At 42.0% G+C, this 15,351-nt stretch overlaps 2 protein-coding genes across 2 annotated transcripts; one reads left to right on the top strand and one right to left on the bottom strand.

Moving 5' to 3' along the window:
• The first annotated feature begins 262 nt into the window (after positions 1-262).
• brf2 (BRF2 general transcription factor IIIB subunit) lies at positions 263-4,777 on the top strand. The gene is made up of 4 exons (XM_030434744.1): positions 263-570; positions 2,119-2,178; positions 2,288-2,609; positions 3,591-4,777. Exons 1-4 carry the CDS (start codon positions 423-425, stop codon positions 4,408-4,410), a joined length of 1,350 nt encoding a protein of 449 aa, XP_030290604.1. The 5' UTR covers positions 263-422; the 3' UTR covers positions 4,411-4,777.
• Positions 4,778-5,850: 1,073 nt separating this feature from the next.
• LOC115592375 (prolactin-releasing peptide receptor-like) lies at positions 5,851-13,636 on the bottom strand. The gene is made up of 3 exons (XM_030435016.1): positions 13,530-13,636; positions 10,130-10,576; positions 5,851-8,668 (listed from the first exon to the last, which is right to left on the bottom strand). The coding sequence occupies exons 2-3, from the start codon at positions 10,555-10,557 to the stop codon at positions 8,035-8,037; spliced, it is 1,062 nt and encodes a 353-aa protein (XP_030290876.1). The 5' UTR covers positions 10,558-10,576; positions 13,530-13,636; the 3' UTR covers positions 5,851-8,034.
• Between the last annotated feature and the right edge of the window lie 1,715 nt (positions 13,637-15,351).

Raw genomic sequence — 15,351 nt, 5'->3', positions numbered from 1 at the left:
CGCTGATTATATTATTACCTTATTAATATTTTAAATTTGACCTTAGTGATTTTGAATTTCTTTTTCCAAAACTGCATAGTGCACCTTTAACAGTTCCTGACATCTAAATAAAAAATCATTATCAGTGAAGATCCTTGTGTATTAACTAGTTTAGGATACTTGTTTAGTTTTCATTAACAGCCATATTCCCATGTGTCACCCACTATGTGGTACTGTCGGAACCATCGACACTCAGACGTTGTATCTGCCCGGACATATTTCAGCCGCCCCCATCACACCGGCGACAGCGACGCTCATTGGACGTTCGAAAAGATGTTTACATTTGCAGCGCGGTTGCTGTCTTCCCCGGTGTGTTGAAGCTGTTCAAATTAATGTGACGGTATATTTTATCGATCGTGTGCTCTCCGGCAGGTCACCGGAAAATGTCCGGAGCGGGAGTGAGCTGCCCGGGCTGCGGCTCCTCCAACATCGTGGACGATGATCTGTACTCTCAGGCCCAGATGGTGTGTGTGGACTGCGGCTCCGTGGTGTCCGAGGGAGTGCTGGCCCATGACCCGAACGGAGGTTCAGGTACGAAGGCCTCACAGCGGGAGATCTCGTGATACTCGGGACACGTTTTCTCGTTAGCTTTTGGAGATATGGAGGACAAACTTCAACATTTAAACTCGGTCTCGTGTTGGAACATCTGGAGCAACTTCATTTAGCACATGAGCATACAAAAAAACAAAACGAAAAACACCAAGATGCACTGTTAACAGGACGAAAACATCGAGGTGTCAGTGCTCTCTGGTGGACAGGGCACATAATGGTGACCCTGTTTTTAAATCTGTATCTTGTTTCTTACCAGCCTACATTCACACTGATACAGATATATCTGCAGTGAGTTAATATTGGCAGACTCGTTCCCTTTCACACTGGGAACAGTCCAGTTAAAGATGTTACACAGGTTATGCTATTTCAAAAAGTCAACTCAAAATCAGATGTTATTTCTGTGTTTCTCTATAAGGTGCCTCAGTGCAACCACAGCCAATTTTTATTTGTTTTAGCAGAAACCACTTTTCAAGGTACAAAATAATTTATTTATCATTCTATAAGACAGGGGTGTGCAAGGCGTTGTAGTCCCTTTATGCTTCTATCAAAGCTGCTTATGCAAATGGATAGATAGTAAATAAATAAATAGTGATAGTAGATAGTGCTATAAAAACTATTATGTTTGGTGTTACTTTTAGCTTTAGGGCGATAAAGACAAATATATCACAGTACTGGAAAACAGCTCATCAGCCATCAGTACAGCACTGGTTTTCTCTTAAGAGAGCATTTTCACAGCATGTGTTCCCCTTCATTGCTTTTCTTGTAGAAGTCCTTATCACTGACAGCTCTGTGAGGATGTCTCTGTGTGTTGGGGTTACATTAGGGCCCCCCCCCCCCCCCGAGTTCATGTTCTTATGATGTCAGTTTTATTACCGTCGCTCACTGTGTGTTCTTGTGGGTTGTTAATATTCTGTATCTTGCCATACTGCCATTATTCTTCAGTATACTGACGTGCCCGGCTGCACCAACGCTGCGAGCAATAACAGCCGCAGTAAAAACACAAACGGCGCTCCTGCTGAGACGTGATGCCGTTTATTTCTTAACATTTCACTTGACAGTAGTGTGAGCGCCGTGAGCAAATCCCATTCACCGTTATTTTATTGAGGTGGAGGCGGACACTTTACAGAGGAATAGCTCAAATCCTGCGCAGATACACGTGAAACTACCTGCACAGTTAGACACCACTAGAGATTAGTGATGTGAAAAAGACTAGCTGTGCCCTTCACCATTTGCTGCCAACTCAGCAGCAAATTGGTCGAACACACCTTTACTTGGGAATAAAACCCAGTTTGAGGTCGTTTTCTATTTTAGCCGATGCAGTGTGTTTTAAAATGCCATTCCAAAATGATGTGCAATTAATCGAATGACCACTTGATCATTGGAAAGAATGAGTAACATAATGAAACAGTGTCAAGCGTTGTCATTTTCTTTATTTCCATCTCTACACTTACAGTATGTGCCTCATTTTCATTGTATTAACATTTCCTCTATTTCGTCTTTGCCTCGACTCTTTGTGCCCCCCTACAGACGTCAGCTACAGCTGGACCACAGCTGTGACCAGAAAGCCGTGTGTCAACCTGGTAAAAGGTGAGATTTTCCGTCATACGGGAGCTTCTGCTCATTACAGACATCATTACATAGTACCTGTACAATATGCTGCTGTTTATGCTCATGTATCTGTGTTTCATCTTAACAGGGCTGCAGCGTGTGAAAGCCATATGTCGGATTCTCAGGGTCAACAAGGAGATCGAGGATCTGTCGCAGACATATTACAAGCAGGCCTATCAGCATCAGACTTTTATTAAAGTGAGTCTCCAGAAGAAAGAGGTTCTCGCCGGCTGCTGCGTGCTCGTGAGCTGCAGACTCCTAAATTGGCCCATCACCATGGCAACCATGAGCTGCCTGCTGGACGCCGACCCCATGGTGGTGGGAGTGGTTTATCAAGAGATGGTCAAGGTTCTCCGCATCGAAGCTCCGATCGTCAACGTCACTGACGTCGTGGAGGCCCACAGTCAGGAGTAAGTGAAGAGTACTGGTCTGATTCAAGGGTTTGATTTACCAGCTGGTTTCTGCTGGTAAGTGATTGACAGATGCTTCGTCCACTCACATGCCACTTATTCTTTAAAAGTGCCTGCCCTTCTCCAAACAGAGCCTTTCCAGATGGTTTTGTGAAACAAATATCTGGCGCATCAGGTTAGCACATCACATCTGCTTCCCTAATCCAGAGACAGTCCCATGCAGGGTTATGTGTCTGTCAGCTGGTCTGAACGGGTCACCACCATATCAGCAGAGTGCAGAACAGTAACGTAATACACAGCAGACTAACGTACAAGCAGGTTCTGGCTGCCTTTTACATCATTTACATAAACCCACTAAGCTTTAATCACTCTCTGTTGCCATGACTGAACTCGGGTCTCAGCTGTGTGGAGACGACCAGGTCCCTGCTGGACAACAGACAGCTCTCATCTGTTTATTACAAGTTTTAACACCTCGTCTATTTCTTACACTGACTTTTTTTCTTATAGTTTTATTTTTTATTCAATAACATCTTAATTTTCATTCAATTTGGACTTTTTTATGACATTACAGTTGGTTATGATTGTTCCACTGTGACATCATCATTCCTTCCTGTTGTCATCAGACTTTAAAACGCACCCTCATAACACACAAATAATGCTCATTACATTATTATTACCGTAGATACTGCACTTATAGTCTTTCACCTAATGTTTCACTCACCCTTTCTCTTTGATACATCAGTATTTTATTGTATCTGCCTCATTTTTATTTTATTTTATAACAAATTAAGCATTTTATTCTAAATAGTATTGTATTGTTTTTTAATTAAGCTATCTATCTATTTATTAATCTATCTATCTATGAATGAATGAATGAATGAATGAATGAATGAATGAATGACCAGGCTCTTGTAAGCCCTTTTCTAAAAAGGTTTCAAGATTGCATCTATAGTTACTGAGAATTCTTCTTCTTTCTGTCAGGTACAAAATCAGCCTTCTTCACGTGCCTGAACAGCTGGCTGAGAACTCCAAGGACCTGGCCAAGCGTGCCGTGGCCCTGGTTGAGCTGGCAGCAGACACCTGGATTGTGACTGGCCGGAAGCCCATCCCCATCATGATGGCGGCCATCTACTTGGCGTGGCAGTCCTTGAAGCCCAGCAAGCAGCGCCTGAAATTCACACTAGACAGATTCTGTCAGATTGCCAAAGTGAATAAGCACAGGACTGCTTTGAAGAGAATCACTGAGATGAAGGAGGTGCTGTGTAAGCTGGGGAGGGAGATTCCCTGGGTCAGGGAGGAAGTGACACCGGATAATGTGGTTAGGCAGGTGGATGATATTCTGAAGAACAGGTACGCCCTGCTGAGGAGGGCTCTGAGAACGCACGAGGACGCTCTGCAGGCAGAGGACTCTGTAACTGAGGAGGTCGCTTCCTCCCAAGCCTCTGAGCCTGTAGAGCACACTCCAAATGCATCTGCTGTGGAACTGTATGGACTGAACTCTGAAAGGACCCAGCAACCAGGAGATGGAAATGAAAGTCCATGCACAGCACCTGAGCTGCAGAATGACTCTCAGGAGAGCCAGGAGTCGGCACCAAACTGGGGGAAGAGAATGCTGTTTGCTCCTCCATGTGTGACTCATCCTAAGAGAAGGAGAGCAGGGCTGCCTGGGCTCCAGGATGTTAATGGCGATGAGGAAATCTCTGACAGTGAAATTGATTCATACATCCGCACTCCTCGGGAAGCTCGAGAGTTTGCTCTGACACAGAAGATTCTGTCCTTGTCAGAGAGTGAGAAGTCATAATCAATTAACTATAGAGACCAGTGTTTACGTCTTTCTATCTTGGTTGTATGAGTAAAACAGATTTTTAAGCTTAAATGCACTTTCTACTTTAGGACTCTTCTAATAAGGATGCAGATATTTTTTATTTCCACATAACTTGTTTACATTAAGTGATGCTGCAACCTTTTTTTTAATGTGCTCTGGTCCACTAACAGATTGTATTTGTGTATTACTTTGCTGCTTATACTTGGACTAGCAAAAAAAGTTATGTTGAAATGGTGAACATCTAAAAAATGTTTTAAAGGAAACATGAGAATAAACTAAAGGTGCAAGTCTATTTTTTTTATGACTGAATAAAAAAAAGTTGTTAAAGGACAACACAATTTCATACTGTTGTACTCTGTTTGTATTTGGTGGATTCTGCCAGCTTCCTCGCTTCCAAGTGTGTTACGGGCATTTTATTTACCTCTGAGAACAGCTTGTTTATTCAATTATGCCAAATAAATAAATAAATGAATAAATAAGAATTTCTGAGTTTGTGTTTTTACATCATTAAAATCTGAGTTTCAACTTCTTCTCCCAAACTACACAGTGCCCCTTTTATGTGAGTAAAAGCACACGCATTTTTAAAAAGCTCTTTTTTTGTGGAAGAAATTTTGAAAGGTCACAGGTTTAGATAATGAAATTAATGACGGCTGAGTTCCTGGGCTCAGTTTCATGGTATCATTAGTGCTGGCTTGCTGTCACACTGTCGCGGCTCAGTGCTCACACTTGAATAGAACTGATAACATTTTTTAATTCCATCAGTAACACCTGAGCTTCTTCGACTGTGACAAATCAAAATGTCTGCTGAGAAAAATGTCTCCAGTCAAGGCCTCATTGTGCTGATTGAATATCTACTCCCCCCTAAGTAATTTCTGAACTCCTGAAAGAAATTATAAGGTGTACTTTTCATTTACAAACCCAAACACCAACATGACTGTGTGAATATTACATGTGCCTCATTGCACTACTACAATTTCAGCTTTTCAGAGTGAAAACCCACTTTTAGTTTGATGGAACATGATGTAATTGAAAAGTTCTTCAAAGGGAAACGCAACTATTACCAGAGGTCATCCAAGGTTTTTCAGAAGTGCGCTCACTTTTTGATCTGAAACTGAACAGAGACATCATGATGCCATATCGGGCTTATTTCACGTGGTGAATCACCTAAGTGTTGGCATCATTCAGCTGCAGGAGATTTACGTCAGTGTTTTCCCAAGCACCAAGCATGTTGAAACATAAATTCTCATATTGCCTCAGTGTCCTCAACAGGTCGGGTTGTTATGCAGAAAGCATCTCTGTCCTCCCTGCTATCTAATTAATAAAATTAGCGTTGCGACCACCCTCTGATCCAGTCGTATATTAATTATTTCCATGTCCTGCCTGCCATGTGTTTCCACTGATCTGAAGCAGAGGCCATACAATCTCTATATTTTTATTTATAATTTTCCACAGCGTGTTGTTAGTACAGGCTACAGATAAAATGATATCTTTTTCAACACAAATCATATACACAATTTACAGTCTGGTGATGATAACAGGACAGTGGTACCTATGATGCAAGAACATTTTGATGGAAAAAGACCAAAATAGAGGAACGCAAGTGTTTTACATCCACATCAATGTGGAGGACTGACTGTAGCACTAGTTGACTTTGTTGAGTTGTCACTGCTGCAAAGATAAATCTGTCCCGTCTACCTGCTGGATAGAGATAAGTATGCATACAGAGAATACAGAACATGAAAGCTTTAATGCAAAGGAAATAGTGGAACTGGAATGACAGCCTGCTCCTGACAGACCCATTGTTAAGAGTGTGGATATTCAGACTATAAACAAATAAATTATGCATGTAGATCAGTCAGAAGCATTATGGAAACAAAAGAAAGCAGAGAACCAACCTCCACAATTTACAGCCAATATACAGCGCGATGCCATGGGAAATAATTAAATTAATTAAATGTTAAGGTGCATATTCATCACCTACACAGGCTTTAAGAAAATTAAAGCCCTGCGGAGCAAGTTCACAAATGTAATTTATTCCACGGGGCTTCATAGAGGATTAGTTCTGACATCAGCGAACGGGTGGAAACACACCTGCACACATCTGCAGTGACGTAGTTTGAACTGATGATGCTCATACAGCTGCACTTTGTTCACGCACAACTCCTTTCCAGCCTTTTTTTTTTTTTTTTTAGCTCATTTTAGCTGTCAAGCCTCTTTAATTTATTAAAGAGACACCCTACGCCCCGAAGATCTCATCTCTTTTATATCACAGGGTCATTATCTTCTCATTGCAAAGATGATTTTCATCATTTCATACAGTGGCAGGTGTGCGGCAAATATTCCAGTCACACAAGAATGTATCTCTCCAAATTCTTCTTTCAAGGCCATTTCATGTGTTAATTATCATATTTTATCACGGCTGAATTAGTTACAAAGAGCGAAATATGCAGTGAACATTTAGCTTTCAGCATGGCTGGTAGTCTTTGTTGCAATACCCATGTTTGTTCATACATTTTTTTTCTGTTTTTATTAATGTTCACGATTAAATTATTTAATGTTTTCTTAATAGGTCCATGTACACCACTCACACAAACAGAAATGATATAGAAGGATTCATAAATAAATCCTAGAAATAAACTAGTTTTGTATTTGAGTACGGTGGACGAGTTCAGGAGTCTCACAGCCGGACGATAGGGGCTCTGTAATCTAGTGTTGCGGCAGTGGGTACTTCTGTTTTGCTTGCTCTCCTGTCCTCGGCTGTGAACATCCAATGCCAGGGTGTGCCCCCGAATGCTCAGAATGCTTTCAGTCGTTTCCTCTGTTATAGTTGACGCGAACTTGGCACAGGGAGTTTCCTGATGAAAAATGTACTTTCAGTGTTTCTGTTCCAGAGAAAGATATTGGCTGGTGGCCTGATTGTGTTTGACTTCTGTGTAGTTATTCATGCTTTTCAGAAGATGGTTACGAAGACATTCTGTTTGTCTCTCGACCCTCTTTAGATTTCAGAGACACCTTGACCTTTCACCTAATGCCACTGTGATGTGGTAGTTTCCATTGACCAACAATGTGGTTCAAACTAATGGCCTTTTTTATAGCCCCCAGAGGATTAGTCATAAGTGACCCAATGATATTTTATCTAGTCACAGTATGTCATGCTTTCCAGAGGATGAACCCCCTGTTTGGACCCTTCATGAGATTTGATTTTGCAATGCCCTCCAATCAAATGACCAACTTTTAACTTAAGACCTTACGGCTGGATTGCGATAAGGTTTGTGGATATTCATGGTCCAGCGAGGATGAACAACCGATTTGCCCTGGTTTGATTGCTACCATCAGGAGCAAAGTTTCTAATTTTTTCATTTTATATCTCAAACTCAAATATGCAATAGAAACGACTGGATGCCTCCATGCTGCAGTTTTGGTCAGCAGATGAACTTTTTACACAACATAACTAATCGCCATTTATGTTTCTGTGGATTTCATTGGTGGGCAGAGGAACAACTCCATTAGTTTGGTGACACGCCGACATTTCCACACCTACGCAAGATGAACCAGCCAAGTACACGGCAATAATGTCAAAGGATTCTCTTCACCAGGTAATTACAAGACCACACTGGCGGCACAGTGATTTGCAGGCACTCCAATGCGATGATGGCACTTGAACATCTTCCGTAACTCGGCGCGGAAGCGGTCGTGCAGCCACGCGTACAGGAAGGGGTTACAGCAAGATGAGCTCATGGCACACAGGTGGCACAGTAGTTGGATAAGCAAAAAATAGCGCTTGTTGATGAGGTGGATGTCTATGTCTCGCAGCACGTTGAACACATGAATAGGAAGCCAGCACACTGCAAAGGCAGACACCAAGAGCGCCACCAGGCGGAAGATCTTTCTCTTTCGAGCTTGGTGCGCTCCTGCCTGGTCTTGTGTCCTGTGGCCAGGTGCGACACACTTCCTCAGTTTGACAGTGATACAGAGGTAGGACACAAAGACGGCTGACAGCGGCAGGACGTACGTGACTAGCAGGGTGCTGTATGCGTAAGCACGTCTCTCTTTCTCCTGACCCAACCAGAATTCCTCACAGATGGTGAAGCCCTCATCTTTGAACTCCACGTGGTAGGTGTGTGTGACTGCCGGAGCGACCAGGCCACAGGACAGCAGCCAGATGCCAGTGAGGACGGAGGCGCAGGTCGACACAGTGGTGCGCTTCTTCAGGGGATGAACTGTCGCATAGTATCTATTAAGACAGAGCAGAAAATCATATTAAGGGTACAAAATGCATGTTTCATTTTACGCATGTCCTATCATAATCCAATGTATAAATCAATGCATGATTTATCATGACGAGCTGCAGCGCAGTTTTATTTAAGTGATGTATGTGATAACTTAATCTATAAATGTTGAATAACATTTGCTCTAAACTTGTCACTGCCCAGAATCCCATTTAATTTGCCTTTTTGAAATACAAAACTGTATGATATTGATAACGCGAATAGTGATTCATTTACAAAGCACTTTCTATTGAGTCTGTGCAGAGGTTTGCATAATACCAAAACAGTGGAGCAAAGCAAATCCAGGAGCAGTTACAATTGAATGTACCGTTCTCCGAATGAGAAATCGAGAATTTGAATACATCTTTGTTCTTGACGAGGGGTGCCCAGACTCTTTTTTTTTTTTTTTTTGCCTCCGAGGGCCAAAACGGAATAATGGTTGGCCGAAACCAAACTCCCACCGAGATGGCACTAATGAGAAAGGGTACTAGAATCCTGGGTTGTCCTGATCAGCTGTTCTTGCACGAGCGTCACTCCGACCGACTTGACCTGATTAATAAAAATAAACATTAATTAGGGATCCTACAGATTAACTACCGACATATACAACAAACAATATCAAATTTAGCAGCCTTGTCGTAGACATATGAATGTTGGTACAGTGAGCAGCAGAGAGTCTGAGGTCTACTGCTGCACATGACCCTGCAAGACAGACCTGTTCCTGTTCGTTCGAAGGGAACGTATAAAGCTGGATAACTTAGTCCAGTCACGTACACGCATTTGCACATTTTGCAGGCGCATTTGTTCTTTTAATTAACATATGGATTTACAGTCCGTGGACATTAAATGAGTTTGACTCGTGCAGCTCCAAGTATTGTTCATTTATTCACGACGTCACTGTTAACCGAAGTCTCTGATTTATTGATGTGATACATGAGCGAATGAAACTCTGGTCATGGATGAACATGAAGTCTGTTTTATCGTGTATTATGCACCGAATCACGATGAGTAAGAAAAGTATTAATCATCAGTAATGAACGCTGATTGAGTGGCACCGAGTAAGTAAGCCCTCATTAATCAATCCATCTGCTGCATCTCCATAACATCTGAATGAGTATCAATTCAAAATGATGATGAAAGGTAATGATTCAATTTCCCAGTTATCTAATTGCTTTCTTGTTAATCAAAAACCTGAATGAAATTAATTATCTACAGACAGAATTCCTTTTATGGTTTTCTGACCTATACAATTAGGATCTGGAGCTTGATTAAGGCCTGAATCAGTTTTTGAAGAGCTTCTTTCTAAAATGACACTAAAATGAAGTGAATTAAAGGAAGGAGGACAAAAAAAAAAAGTGGAAATATTTTTGAAATGTCACTGCAGCTCTGAGTGGCGTGATTCTCGCGGCGCAGAGAGATCCACCCACCTGTCCACGGCGATAGCAGTGAGTGTGAACACTGACACATAGACTGTGACCGGCTGGATGAGGAACACCAGGTAGCACATGGAGCGGCCAAACACCCAACCGCGTGGGTTGAAGGCGTAGGCGAGGGTAAAGGGCACGCAGGTCACGCACATGAGCATGTCAGAGAAGGCCAGGTTTCCAATGAAGAAGTTGGTGACATTGTGCATCTTGCGGGTTCGGCAGATGACGTAGAGGAGCAGGTAGTTCCCAAAGACACCCACCGCCACGACCAGCACGTAAAAGGGGATGATGAGAGGCTTGAACGTCTGCAGCAGAGCCACATCTGCAAACTGGGAGCTGCGGTTGGCGGAGTTATTCTGCACCGCGACCTCATAAATGTGTCCATCTGTCTGCATGCCGCCAGCCAAGCCACTGTGATTGCCCTCCATGGCAGCAAATGTACCTGCACTGTCCACAATAAAACAACACAGGTTTGCAGCTGTTATAACAAAACATGAATAACTTTTCTAAAGGTCAAATCTGCCATTCAAGGCTGCATGTCAAACTGACACAACATACGGATGAAAACAGGTCGTGACACTTAGAAAACAGAGGGCCATTAGTGAACGCTTTTACCGACACATTTTCTCTCTCGGAGGAGACAAAAAGCATATTATTAAATGGCTTGAAGGCATTTGAATGTGAATAGATGAGCGGCACAGCATTGTGCAACCTCCTCTGAAATGTCCTTATGGAAAATGTCAAATCACAGGGTTCTGTCTGCAGAGAACCTACAGATCTCTTTGAACGTGATCACAGACAGCTGTTTGACTGAGCAGCTGGATTTTGATGCGTGTTATGAAAGAGTAAACACAGTTTACTTGTTGATGATCATTGTCATTGTCACTTAGTGGATAATGAATTACAGAGGAAATTAAAAGTGCTGTATGTAAGAACTGGCCACCTTGGGCGGCTGTAGGTAGAGCGGGTCGTCTAGTAATCGGATGGTCACTGGAATCCCGGCTCCCCCCAGCTGCATGTCGAAGTGTCCTTGAGTAAGATACTGAACCCCAAATTGCTCCTGATGAGCAGTTGGCACCTTGCATGGTGGCCTCCGCCATCAGTGTATGAATGTGTGTGTGAATGGGTGAATGTCGCTAGTATTATAAAGTGCTTTAAGCGGTCAGTGGCTATAGAAATGCAAGACCACCAGACCTGTTGAGTCATACTCCAAAGAAATAGGGGCAGCATATTGACAGAGTAACCGCTAACTGCTGCTAGCTGTAGCTGCAGTTAGCGGTAATTAATTAGCGGTGTAGAATTAGGGTCCTGGGAGCTTTGGAGCAATGGGAGAAGGTGGTTTTCAGGACTGGGACTGGGACAACCACTGGGAATAAACTGGTTGGGGACGGCGCCATTACATGACCTGAAAACTGATATTTCTTGACAGTCTGTTGATCATAAATAGTTTAATTGCTTTAGATTAACATTCTTACATATTGCAACTTTAAAGGGAAGTACAATTCTAATACTATATTCCCTTTGAAGAGAGATATAATCTGGAGACAAGTATTTATTGATATGTGCGCAGCAAAGATGAGAAATGTGAATCGTCTTTGACAATTAGACCCCATCATGATGTCATCGTAATTTAAGGGGGCAATGAAGCCATGTGGTATAAATATGATGGAGTCAAGACACCTGTGGTGAGGACTGGACGAAGAGGACGGCTGAGATCTGGATGGATGTGAGGACGAACGGGCTTCTGGTGAGCTCAGGTTTGCCGGAGGTGAACGGTGTCGGGGAGGGTCTGCGGCGATGCGTACGGCAATTACAACTGACAGCAGCAGAGAGGAGAACAGGTACAGTCAGGCAGCAATGATATGATTGGATACAGAAGATTGTGGCATCATCTAGGTGGTTAAACTGAAAGAGTAAACACCCAGCATGACGATTGTAAAGGAAGCGCGAGAAGAAGGAAGGAAAGGGAGAGTGAAAATCTTGATGAGCATAAAATATGCAGTGGCTGACTCAGGATGTTTAGAGAGACGTGAGAAGTGAAATAAAATTAAAAAAAGGGCTCCACAGGTACGCAACAGGGCACTCAGTCATGTTTTATTCACCATAGGGGTTGTACGGTAAAACCTTACAGAATGATACTCCTGCAGTGACGAACTGAAGCCCATCATTTATGCAATTATTCATGTTGATAGTCATTTTGTCGTAGAGACACAGCTTGTGCTGTTTTTTTAATGCCCCATTCAGAGTCCTTGAGCCAGCATTGGTGAGGGTCAACCGCGCTTCCTCTTAATGTGGTTTTCCTTTGTTTTGCACACATTTTCATTCCAATGTTTGTACCTTTTCACCTCATCATAATTTGCGAAATTTGGAACTGTAGCATCACTGCCTTTGGTTCGCTCTCATGCTGCTGTCAGATTTCTATAAAAATGATGAATCCTGCAGTAAACTCTGCAATTTGTCCGCTTCTTCTTCTTCTTCTTCTTCTTCTTACTTAACTTCAAAGGTAAATGAATGATGTATTATCACATATGTATGAGAGTGCTCATACTTACATGAAAATGTTATCTTTAAATGCACAGAGGGCTGATGACTTAGAGGCGCGTATCTTACAGACTCACCCCGGCTGTTTATCAGTCAGTCAATTCTCTTTGAAATCTCTTTCAAAAGATCGCATCTGCAGAAGAACGCTTAGATATTCAGCTGAAGCAAAAGCAGTCCTTGCATTTTAAAGCAGAAAGTGTAGAGTGCACGACTGCTCTCCTTGAATATGACTGCACGTCAGCATGAGCTCAAACCAATTGGAACAGTATGTTATCAACTTGGATGTTACAAACATAACAGGCCAATAAAAACTGTTTAAAAAACATGTCCCTGTTCCTCTCTCTGTTTTTATTCCATGGGGATAGATTTAGTCACATTCACAGATTCTGTACCATCCTCAGTCATATGAATACCATATTTGAAGCTTTTATCTCCTGCACTTGTATTATAAAAAGTCTAGATATGGATTAGATCTGGATTATAATGTCAAGAAGTCTCACATAATGGGGTTCTGGCACATGAGGCTGTTAGCATCTATTAATGTATCTCTTAATACACATCAATTAAAACAGTTTTTATCCTGCGGGGATGCACATAAATCTTTCCTTTACATGAAAGGAGCCCCAACAGTGACATGTGATTTCACACACTGACATTTAAAGGAGGAGGATAGTGTGAAAAGTGTGTGAGTTACTGCAACTACTAAGAATATATTCACCAGTCATTCTATTTTTCAATCTGTGCAGCTATTTTGTTCTGTCTTGGAGAAGAGATGTCACTCCTGCCTGGCCTGGGGCATGCAAAGAGTAAATAAACAAATATATACATACAGGAATAAAACAATCAGCCAGTAACTCACCTGTGTTGGTGTTTGCCGGTGTAAAGATGAGTTGAGTGAGCACTGAAGAGAAGACTTTCCTTGTGCTCTTCTCCGTGGTGAGCGAGCTGAAGCTGCTGCTGTTTTAGAAAGAGGGAGAGGGAGAGAGAGGGAGAGAGGCGCCCGCGGCGATGACAGTAAACCAATAGGATTCGCAGAGACCCCAACAAGATTCACATCCTTGTCGCACTTGACGGTGATGTTTGATCTTGAAGTGATTAATTGGGACCGATGGATCACAAGATAGTGACAGTTGTGGTAGTTATTGATCTGTTCACAGACATGTGCAGGACTGTCTACCCGTGTTTTAATAGCGTATTTGAATGCCGTCAGTGAGCTGTTTTCAAGTGTATTGATTATGTATTGAGCTGATCAAAGTAAATCTTAATTGCTGTGTTTTGAAACAAGCTTTGGCAGATGGAGAATTGAAACATCGCATTCTGGGTGACAGTTTATCTTGTATGGAGACTTTTTTTCCACACAGAATATGACCTGAAAACAATCTAACAACAATTTGTGACCTCACACCGTTTGTCTTGTGATATTTCTACCTGCTATTCATAGATTTAGTCATGTTTTAAAGCTATGGAGTATGGAACTTTGACATACAAATGAAAGTCTTTTAGGTTCAAGCCATCGTCAAACAAGTTCACATAATGCTGATTACCTATTGCCTATACCCTTCAGATAAATCTCTCTGTATTTTGCAGTAGACAAGTTTTTAAATGTTTTAAAGCAACGGTTGTTAAGGGAGCAGGCCACAGCAGCTATGGAGAGCTTATGGAAGAGAAACCGAGCTGCCACAGGGGGGAGACAAAAGTTCCATACTCCAGCTTCAAACTCAGTGAAAGATAGTAAGAGTATGGCTGTCAGGATGTCAGAATTTCACTGCAGTTATGTTGGTCTGAAGAATTCACAATATTCTAGCATTATTTATTGAAATTTTGAAATGAAAATTAAGTTAAATTATCCTTAACTTAGTTTATTGTGTGTTTTGTCTCTTTTCTGGCAATAGAATTACACACAAAAAAATACAAGGCTGAGAGAGGGTCAGTAACAAAAGCATACATAAAAAAAAAAAAAACACTTACTGGTGCCGTATGTCAAAATCCACCACCTTCTGAAATCAAAAAATAATAATGTTTATAAAAATAAACAAGGGGCAGCTGCAAACAGAGTAACTGTGAACGGCTGCTAACTGTAGCTTATGTTAGCTAGTTAGCTCAATGAGCTGTGCAGCTAGTGATCCAAACTGGGGGCACCCGGGTGGTGTTGGTCTTTACACATAGGAGAGAAGCTCTGGATCAGGATGGCCCAGGGCTAGCTCATTAGCATGCTTACTATTGTGTTCTGCGACACAATAGGCATCATAACATCCAAACTCTCGTTTCTCCACATTCTGCTGTTAACGTTAGTTAATTTTTCAATATTTTCTCCTAAAAGTCTTAGATACTGCACCTTCAATTAATCACTCTGTTTTATTGTAGGTGGAAACTACCACTATATGGGCTCTTCATAACAACTTGTGGCAGGTTACACCTATTAATATTTATTTTATTGGCCATATGTGAGCGGACTGTCATGTGAAAAATAAGACCTTCCCAGACGTTTCCCTCGGTCCTTCCAATATCCTGAATCCTCCACTGCTTGTTCCCAACACAACTATAATTGCAAGTGACGTGGAAAGCATATGGAGCCATTTGGTTTAAGAAAAAAAAAGGCTTTTTTAAAATGTGTCCATTTAGGCCTTCATCCCCTCAACTCCCACCTAGACATGTAAGTGCTTACAGTCATTCACTGTCTA

The sequence above is a fragment of the Sparus aurata genome, chromosome 12 (assembly GCF_900880675.1).
Source record: "Sparus aurata chromosome 12, fSpaAur1.1, whole genome shotgun sequence".
In the NCBI taxonomy this organism is placed as follows: Eukaryota; Metazoa; Chordata; class Actinopteri; order Spariformes; family Sparidae; genus Sparus; species Sparus aurata.
Note: the sequence above shows the minus strand (reverse complement) of the source record. Positions and strands in the feature narration are given on the sequence as shown.